Source organism: Aulonocara stuartgranti (assembly GCF_965226115.1).
Source record: "Aulonocara stuartgranti genome assembly, chromosome: 1".
NCBI lineage: Eukaryota > Metazoa > Chordata > Actinopteri > Cichliformes > Cichlidae > Aulonocara > Aulonocara stuartgranti.
Window position 1 is genome coordinate 4,937,924 of NC_138939.1, and position 10,463 is coordinate 4,948,386.

General features: G+C 38.7%; 1 protein-coding gene across 1 annotated transcript; it reads right to left on the reverse strand.

The window, feature by feature from the left end:
• Positions 1-53: 53 nt before the first annotated feature.
• Positions 54-9,703, reverse strand: slc7a6 (solute carrier family 7 member 6). Its single transcript, XM_082535019.1, has 10 exons — positions 9,398-9,703; positions 5,223-5,805; positions 5,007-5,132; positions 3,712-3,856; positions 3,476-3,599; positions 3,279-3,382; positions 3,051-3,147; positions 2,628-2,777; positions 2,078-2,261; positions 54-1,982 (listed from the first exon to the last, which is right to left on the reverse strand). Exons 2-10 carry the CDS (start codon positions 5,710-5,712, stop codon positions 1,915-1,917), a joined length of 1,488 nt encoding a protein of 495 aa, XP_082391145.1. The 5' UTR covers positions 5,713-5,805; positions 9,398-9,703; the 3' UTR covers positions 54-1,914.
• Positions 9,704-10,463: the final 760 nt, after the last annotated feature.

Below are 10,463 nucleotides of genomic sequence, written 5' to 3' on the forward strand. Positions count from 1 at the left end.
GTTGATTCAAAATAATGATTAATAACTATATATTATGATAACTTGTTCGAAAATTCCTGACAGTCATTTTGATTGCTTAGAAAAGTCTCCAAATGAACAGCCACTATACTGTAGTGCAATTATAAACATCTGGATTAGAAATCAAGTAAAAACAGATGGTTTAAAATACTAAAGAATGTATATCTAATGCTCATCCTGTAATTTTTGTCCTGCTTCACTCAATTTCTCATTTTGCTTTTAGTTAGTTACATTTGCTAGTCGAAAACATGTGGTTTAATGTTAAAATGCAGTGAGTCAAAAATAGCTATGAGACTAAACAGGGCACAACAGGATTGGACTCCTGTGCAGCTGCTGGAGCTGATCAGGCCCACTGAAAATTTAACTAAAAATGCTAATCAATCTTAATGAAACTAACTTCAAGCTGCACAGAGCAGATGAAACAGCAGGACGTCTGCTGAACATTTAGTCTAATTTCAAAATGGAAGACCCTGAACAGACTGAATGCTTTGCTTATGAAATGTTCCTGGTGTTTTTCAAGCCAGGCAAAAGATGTCACATACACAGACACACCCTTTATATTCCTGGGATAAAACCAGTCTCAGGATCATACCTCTGAGACAGGAACCGCTTTGACTAAACAGCAGTATTTGATGTACTCAGAATTAGACTGATCAATTGAGCTTCTTTTATCCATATCGCCCTGTAAAAAAAAAAACAAAAAAACAAAGCAACCTCTATTATAAAACATCTACCTTGCCAAGTCACACATATTTCTACATATAATTCCACAATTCGCTACATCTTGCTTAAGATGATGGCCATTGCTGTGCAGCAAATCAATAACAGTGATCGCTCTGTGATGTTTACTCAGAATGTCCCAGGTTTATATCTGTAAGCCAGCTAGACTAGCTGTTTTTTCTGCAACTTTTCTCATTTGCAGTCAGGTTTTGACAGGACAGATCATTTAAAATAATAATTATGGAATTTTACAGACAATTTTCAAAAGCCATAAAGCAGCTACGTGCATACAACAACAGCTAGCAGACTGGACTAAAACTAAAGCTCCAAATCTGACCAAGGCACAAATCTGAAACTAAAAGGTTCTCTTTTGAGATGAAATGAAGATTCTGAGATACAAGATGTCTGGAGCATAGTTTACTTTAGGAGACAGGATGTGCAGAAGTTCCACAACTGGACTAAAGATGTGGAATGAACAAAGTGTCTGTGTGGACATGATTAAGAACAAAAAGAAATAGTGCATATTAGTTATGTGTTTCAAAAATAACAACAGTGGGTTTAAAAAAAAAAAAAAAAAAAAAAAAAAAAAAGGCTTACAGCATCTCATACTGTGAAACAGGGTGAATTACACTAAACCCACCTCAGCTGGTCAGCTTGAAACACTCAAGAGTCACTGAATTCAACACATGAAAACATGTTATGTTGGTTGAAAAAAAAAAAAACAGCAAGAAACTGCAAGCAATGAGGCCAAGAGTAAATAAAGGCAATGACATTACAGGGATGAGTCACTGTCCTCAAATAGCAGCAGTAGTATTTTCTCCCCTTCTTCATTAGAAAATAAATAAGACCAATAGTTTAGATCAATGTTAAACACACTCACACCTTTTAGTTAGAACCCAGGAGAGAATATTAACCTGCATTATGCTCTGGTCCCTGCAGTCATGTTCATAGCACCAGTGAAGTCTCAAAGGCATATACTGTTTAAAAGGCATATAGTATATAAAATTACCTGCTAAACTTAATAAGGATTAATAATAAATAAAGTGCATAACCACCTCTCTACTGCACCTTGAAATGTTTTCCCAGAACAAAAATCTTTGTTTGTTTTATACAGCTGAAGGCCACATCTGTTGGCTGTGAGGATGCACAAACTCCTGGGTTTTAAAGTGTAACAGTCTATTGACTTTTGTCCATCTCAGTCAGCACACAGAAGCAGGTGTACTGGGTGAAGTCAGTCAGAGAACCTGCAGAAAACAGACAACACCATGTTGGTTAGTTGACTCAGGTGAAGTTAAGTGAAAATGACAAATCCTTCTTGCTTCCCATGTAGTGCACTCACGCAGCAGCTTAGTGATGACAGGTGGTCGTTTGGACTCTGGCAGGTAGACACCCAGGAAGTAGACTGGAACACCAGACAGGGCAATGGCAATGCCGATCAGGGAGTTGATGGTGTCGCTGTAGAGAGGAACTGCCACCAGGAAAATGGTACAGAGGCAGAACACCACCGGGTATAATAATGAGAGCTGCAGAGAGAGTCACGAGTTCAAAAACAGATCCTCCTAAATAAAAACATAGTATGAAAATATTTGCTTCATCATTATTATTTTGGATTTTATATGAGTAAACCTACACTGTGACATTCTTCATACCTCAGCATAACATCCATCCAGTTACTGTAACTTTACTTATTAGTGAAACAGTCAGCCTAATGTTGGCAAAGCAGAAAAGTGTGTGTAGAAGCTGTTTTTTTTTTCTAAAGCATTAAATAAAACCAAATTAAATCTGTTTCATTACTTTTAATACTATAATTACATATAATTAAAATGAGTCACCCACATTCTAACATTACATGCATTATATTCAAACTGAACATGGAAAACCTGAGATACCTTAAGAGGTCTGGGTCTGTCTGGCTCCTTCATGCGGAGGTAGATCTGGCCAGCGATGGACAGCCCCATGAAGAACCAGTAGCTAAAGCTGTAGTAATTGATAAGCTGGAAGACGTCTTCCACTGTCAGGTAGATCAGTGACATGACACACTGGACAGCAGACGGGGAAAATGACACCAGAATCTGAGTTTGTGTCATAGTTTGAGCAAGTACAATAGAACAAGTGTGCCAAGGGCCCCTTATGGTTTACGGCCTATGATAGCAGTTTGTATTATATCCTTTTATTTCCCAACACAAGAAATGAAACTGACACCCTTGAGTTTCAATAATGCAATCAAGGAGTAGTAATCACAGGATTCCCAGTGAGCTGTTATTAAGTAGGAGTTTCTTCCACCACTATAATCTGCATTTCTATTTACATACATTGAAGATCAGAGCAGGAATCGGAGTGAATCTCTGTATATGGATCATGGACAGAGCATCTGGAAGGTGACCCTCACGAGATCCCACAAAGAACAACCTGGACACAAAGGATACCATTTCTGCCATTTAAAGATAAATCAACCCGTAAAAATAAATGGTTAAAAAAAAAGAAATCACCACAGTATATTTATTGCACTTCTTAAATCATTGCATATTTGTTTGTTCTACCTGGATGCAGCTATAATAGATGCATTGAGGCCTCCATAGCAGGACAAAGCCACAGCAATGGGAATGGTCCAGCTCATTACACCAAGCGTGTGATCAGCAAACGTCTAAGCAGTAAACAGAAACTGGTTCAACAACTTAAACTCAAACACAAGCATAGTTTTCCATTTCATTAGCTACTTTTCAGTTTGCTTACTCACCACTGCAACTGCATCACTGGCCAGTATAGCACTGACATCCAGAACAGCATAATAGGCAACATTAGTGAGGATGTAAATAATGGTGACAATCGGCATAGAGATGGCAATCGCCATGGGCAGGTTCCTGGAAAAACGGGGTATTTGATCAGGCTGAGTATTTTTGTCACATCTTTTCTACTGAGGAAAATAATAATAATATTATTAAAAAAAAAAAAAACACTGAAAAGAAAATGTACTTTTCAGGACTTTTGATCTCCTCAGTTACAAAGTTGAGAGTGTCCCAGCCAGAGTAAGAGAACAGGGCAGAGTACAGCGCCAATGCAATGTCACCGGGGTCGGTAGATGATCCCTGAAAGGATGATTCGAAGTTGCCTGTGTAGCCTAAAATGGAAACATGACAATCAAAGCAACAGTCTGTGAAATCTCATTGCATTCAAATTAACAGTGATAAGATGCCACAGATACACAGCATTAGGTGTTCTGGCGAGAAGTATGTTGATGGTTCCCGAGATTTCAGTTTGGTTTGTAGCACCAAGCAGTTATAAAAGGATTCTGAGGACACATTCGTATGGTAATTAGTAGCTGACTTGAGGTAGCCCCTGCTTTATCACTCACTTTATTCTAAATGAACCTGTAATTTTCAAAATTTTATACCATATTCATTACGACATTGAACTTGCGATTAAGACCATAAAGTCCTTAGGAAAATGTTTACTGAAGCAATATCCAGAGTCAATTTGTCATAAACTTTCATGCAAAGATCTCTGCTTTACTCCTAAGCAGAAGTGTTATTATTTCTGAAGGCACTGCTGACCTTCAGAAATAATAACAATCTAAAGCAATCCATTAATCAGGATTAATGCATATCAATATGATTATACAGACCTTATCATTAATTGACTTTTTCTTTGGAACTGGAAGGATTCTCGTTTCTGTTTATAGTTTGGGTTTGTTCACCAAACACATTACAGTAGACTTTGTGTGGATGAAGTTAATCAGTCTTTGTACTGATCAAAAGAAGGACTTGAGACTGGTGGCTGCCATCTGATGATTTAGATTTTTTTTTTAACTTGTTTTTTTAATAGTGTGCATTTGCAGGCGATGACCACCACAGAGAAGAGGAAGACATCTTGACTTTACTTGAAGACTCCATAAATAGTTGTTGGCCTGACCAGGTAAACTAGAGAACTATCCAATGAGTTCCAAGACTGCTTTTGCATTGGGTTTGCTTTAAAACCTGGAGGATACATTCATTTTTATGAAAGTTCTGTACTATTTCAAGAATGGGTTTACAGCTACACTGTTAACTTTCTTCAGCTGCACTGATAATTCAGGACTGAAGTCCTGATTTAAAAGTTCCTAACTGACAAATAGACATTCCATGAATTATGCGTCCAAAACAAAATTAATTTTCCTGACACCTAGAAAACCTCCAACAAGCACTAAAGCCAAGGGATCATCTGTCTGTGGATGTTATTTAATCATAATTTCCAAACTACATGAAAAGGTGAGTACTGTCGTCACCACTCACCTTGGCATAGCTTGACGATGCCAGTGACTATAATGACGATCAGGGCTGCCACCTTAGCGTAGGTGAAAATGTCCTGAACACGGGTGCCCCACTTTACATACGCAGAGTTGATGAATGTCAGCAGGCCTGGAAAGAGAGGAACACTTACTACTGCAGAAAAGGCTAGATAGATATGAGCAGACAGAAGTTGGATATAAACAGAACTAAAGTACTTACAAACACATGCTGCAGCAATGAGCCTGGATGCCGCATACGGTGGCTCACATGTTGGAAAGAGCGGCTGCACCAGGTAGTTTGCAAATGTGATGGCTATGACTGCCTGGCTCGTGGGCTCAATAATCAGCAGAGATGTCCACAAACGAATAAATGCAATAAAACCACCAAATGACTCCAGTATGTATGCATAAGAGGCTCCTGATTTGGTGATTGTGGTGCCCAGCTCAGCATAACAAAGGGCCCCAATTACTGAGAACAGACCTCCAATCGCCCAGATGACTAGTGAGAGTCCGTAAGAGGCACTGTAAATGAGGACACCCTTCGGGGACACGAAGATCCCAGAGCCTATCATGTTTCCTACGATCAGACTGACTCCATTAAGCAATGAGATCTCTTTTTTAAGCTGCATGCTCACTTTGGGTGTTTCCAAAAAGGTAGAAGAGTCACCAGAATTGCCATTCATCTTCTTGGACTCTTCACGGTTGGCCATGGTGCCGCTGCAACAGGGCAAAACCAGCAAGAACTGAAGACCGGCTGTGTGTGCTACAGTCCCTTGTCAATTTCTGAGAACCTCTGAAACAACCTGTCCAACAGAACCAGAAGAAGAAAATTCTTATTGGTAAAGTAGAGAGTAAATAAGATAAGATAACCTTTATTAGTCCCACACGTGGGAAATTTGTTTTGTCACAGCAGGAAGTGGACAGTGCAAAAGTTATGACGCAAAAATTAGAATACAATAAGAATAAATACAGTACACAGCTGTACAGAATAGAATAAAATAATATACTATATACAGTAGAATAAAATAGAATAAAAATATACAATAAGATAAAAATAGAATACGAATGCTATATACAACTGAGTAAAAATACAACGATGCCAGAAAAGATTATTGCACTTAGTGTTATTGCACATGTGTGGATGTGTGTGTTTGTTCAGTTAAAGTCTTTGTTGTAGAGTCTGACAGCAGTGGGGAGGAAAGACCTGCGAAATCTCTCCGTCCCACACCGTGGGTGCCGCAGTCTCCCACTGAAGGAGCTGCTCAGTGCTGTCACAGTCTGCTGCATGGGGTGGGAGACGTTGTCCAACAGGGATGACAGCTTAGCCGCCGTTCTCCTGTCACTCACCACCTCCACTGGGTCCAGAGGGCATCCTAGAACAGAGCTGGCCCTTCGGATCACCCTGTTCAGTCTCTTCCTGTCCCCAGCAGAGATGCTGCCGCCCCAGCAGACCACACCATAAAAGATAGCAGAAGCCACCACAGAGTCATAGAAGGTCTTCAGGAGTGGGCCCTCCACTCCAAACGACCTGAGTCTCCGCAGCAGGCACAGCCTGCTCTGCCCTTTCCTGTAGAGGGCGTCTGAGTTATGAGTCCAGTCCAGTCTGTTGTTCAGATGAACACCAAGGTACCTGTAGCTGTCCACAGCCTCAATGTCCATACCCAAAATAAATTCTCAGCAGTCAGAGAAATGTCCAGTGATTGATTTTCAGGGTATCACTTATTGCCAGAGATAGTCAAGTGGAGAAACATAATTTATAAGGCTATGACATGGACCTTTTTCATTGTGCATGGAGGATGCTGAAGGTTGTTCAGCCTTTAACTTCTGTTAAAAGGGAAATAATTATTTAAAAATAAAAACCAAATTAGAAATTATAAGGCTGCAAAAGTAGTCTGAATATGGGAGAAGCAGTTTAGAATATCAGTGGCTTTCTGTATTGTCAGTGTGGAATGTGCAATTTACAGCTCAATTACATGACCACAACTTGATATGATGAGCTGCTTATTAACTCTTATTATATTCTGCATTAATCATCATTAATGGGCAGCTGCTTGTGCCTGTGTGCATGCGAGGTACATGCTTCACTTCAATCATTAGGCATCTGTTCCTCACGCACAACCTGGCCAGCACACCACCTGTTTACCTCATGATAATTTAACAATCAATGAGTCAAACAAGGTCACAGCTGTTGACTCATCACTCAACAACAGAGGAGATAGAGCTGCCTTCATGGCTGCGTTAAGCTGCCTGTGCCTCATTAAAGCAAAGGGTGACGGTGGTGTGAATCTCCATATGTGCGAAATGCAACAGGTATCATGCAACTCTGCTAACGATCCTGAAGATTACACAACACAAGAAGGATTCAGCATTCAAAGAGAGTTAAAACTAAACAGGCATCCCTTGGAGATCTTTTCATGCAATGGTGATATTCTGGATTTCAACTGACTTTCTCCCTGTGGTTTCAAAAGAAGGCTAAAATATAAAAATAACAACAAAGTACACTGCGTAGTAGGTCAACTGTCCAATGTTAAGAAACACTTGACTACTGTATATACAGAAGATTTTTCCAAGCACAATATATCCAACTGTTAGATTGTTTGACTGAACTGAATCCATATCCATGTTATTTTTATCCATTAGATAATCAGTACTGTACATCAAGCTTCAGTAACTGCAACCCCAAAGCTGGTTTAAAATCGGTAGCATTCAAGTCAAATCACATCTAATTTATTTCTATAGCACATTTAAAAGCAACAGAGTTGACCAAAGTGCTTCACAATTAGTTAAAAACATGAGAAAACAATAAAAAAAAACAAAAAAACAAATACAGATGAATTATGTAAGGCAAAGACAATGTATAACATAAAAACAAAATAAACATATTGTTTTGTTTTCCACATTGGAAACGGTGGCTAAAAAATAAGGTTGGTAACAAAAATGTTTATTGTTCAGGAAAATCGCTGCATTTCAGAGGAAAATTGTGTTCATGAACCAAGTAGTTGCATCCTCATTCACTTCATATTCTTTTGATTAACAGACCCAAAAAACCATAACCAATAGTTAGCCGAATCCTGCTTTTGAAGATCTGTTTTGTAAAAGAATCAAGAAATATTCCCATGAGAACTATTTCAAAATTGCTTCCAAGCTTTCTTATATTTTGCCTTACAGTTGTACATTGCGCAACAAAGACGTGATGGCAAGGAGGGTAGTTTTTATAGAAGAAAAATGACCAGGAATTAGTAGGTGAAATGAATCATACTGAAATCTATCTGTACACATCATGTATTCTACTGGTCTCAACAAGTATGTAAGCATGCCAGCATGTTCTGCAATTACAACAAAAAAAGGTTTTATCTGTCCTTGCATTCCATTCAAGATGTGTGTTCAGCAGTGCAGGAGGAGCTACAGGCAGGTAAACACGATAACAGACAGTCCCTAGTAACAAAAGCAAGCAGGGCTTTTAGGGTTTGTTTGTTTTTTTGTTTGCTGTAGTCACAATATGTCTATTGTTTTATATAATTATTAGAGTGGACCACCGTAACAATCTTTAATTTTGGTTTTTTGGTTTCTAAAACGCGGTACTGTTGTGCTGAGCAAAAGCAGCACGTTCAATGACACGTTATTCCCTCCTTTGTGAAATACATTTGTTGGAAATCTAATAAATAATGATGTGAATTTTTTTTCTTCTTAAATTAAATCTGTAAAATGTTGTTTTTAAGGCTAGAGAATTAACCTATATACGGATATGATCTAATAGCTCTCTTGCCAGTCCCCTGCCTACCTCAAAGTCAAAATAAAACATCTGTCAACGCAAAACAGCAGCAGCCGGTGTTTTCTTCCTAAAACAATAACCTTACTTCCGCTTAAGACTTTCAAAATAAAGTTACAACCATCTAGTGCATCTCTGGTAGAAAAGGGCTTTCTCTATTTTCTCGCACATTCTCTCTTTATTTTTCAAGGCAACCTTGCTACATTTTGTTGTCAATTTTATCAGTCAAATCCACGTTCATCAGGTTTTTCGTTACTAAGCATTTACCTCAATTCAAAAACGAAAATGCGTGCGCGGTGAATAATGATATATAGTAAACGAACAAAAAAGTGTAACAATTAATAAAATGGAAAAAATTGGTCTAGTTTACCTTAATGTTAAAAACAGTTAGAACATGAGACTATCCAAATTATATTAGCCTGTTAGCTTATTGTTTGAGCCGACTCACTGCATATCATAGCTTTGATTTCTTTGAGAAAAACCATGAAGTTGCTTTTTTCTTTGTTTTGTTTTTCCCTAACAGCAGAAATTCCCCATCTTTTATCAAGCGACACAGCTTTAATTTCTCACGAATTTAATTGGCTAATTGTAATTTTGGCTTTCATTTTGAATGCGGAGCTTCTTACCTCCTGTACCGTCTCGCCTCTTTGCGGCTAGCTTGTAGCAAACGGACTCCCCCTTTCTCCCGTTTCTCTGTCTAAATTCAGATAGTGCTAAAACTTCCGAACACGAACACATTTAACATAAACTATGCCCGCTAAGTGACGACGGGTTCAGAGCCGTGCTTCCCAGTGGTACCTGTGCTGGTTTTCCTCCTGTCTAATGATTTTGACAGCTGGCCAGCAGTGCGTCCTCATCACCCAGTAAACAACCGGCTGCTGCTCAGGAGGAGACGTCGTCACGTGATCTTGCAGTATTTTTGGCTCTTCGTATACAACTGCGCATACCCATGATCGACATATCATTGTTCCGATACCAAAGAGGGACTAATTGTGTTTACACTGAGGCAAAAAAGATGACAAAAAGTCATCACAGGATGCTACAAATAATAGTATCATCAAGTTGTTGCTGTCATGTTCCTAATCACTTCTCTCAGTTATATTGGCCCCTTGGCACTTGATGTGAGTGTGTAAAAAGCACATGTGTAATTAGAGCATTCCTGTTAGAAGCAGAGGGGTACTTGAACAGAATGTGCCAATATTCTGTTAGTGAGATGTCAGGTGATGAAACAAATGTATCCATGTCAGCACACCCGCAAAAATCCAGGACACATTCATAGCTGTAGACCTTTTGTGCAATGCATAAAAAACAAAGTAGTGTATTACAAAATAACTTTAAGTGATGGGTCTTGTTTCCTAAACAGCAAAAACCATGAAAGGCTCACCACAGAGCAAGTAACTGCTGGCAGCCAAAAACAACCAGTCATAAGTTATTTATTAATGCAACAGTACCGGTAACCTTTTGAGCTCTGATGCCTCACATCACGAGGGTCCTGGGGAGTTTGCATATTTTCACCATGTGCTAGTTTCAAATTCTTTGATTAAACTCAAAATGTGATCTTTTAAGCTTCAAGGAATTATACATGCAATTTCAATAATCGTTTTATCCTTTAAACACTAAAATTGACCAATTATGAATTTGAACAATGATTTTAAGACTTGATTTTGGCACAATGTGTATATATAGCAGCTG

Bases quoted from the DNA above. Each gene is read 5' to 3' on its own strand.
- slc7a6 (XM_082535019.1), bottom strand. From the start codon at position 5,712: ATGGCCAACCGTGAAGAGTCCAAGAAGATGAATGGCAATTCTGGTGAC. The intron at 3,857-5,006 runs GTGAGTGGTGAC...TTTCCATTTTAG, and splicing joins CATCGTCAAGCTATGCCAAG to GCTACACAGGCAACTTCGAA. The intron at 3,383-3,475 runs GTGAGTAAGCAA...TTTACTGCTTAG, and splicing joins CCAGTGATGCAGTTGCAGTG to ACGTTTGCTGATCACACGCT.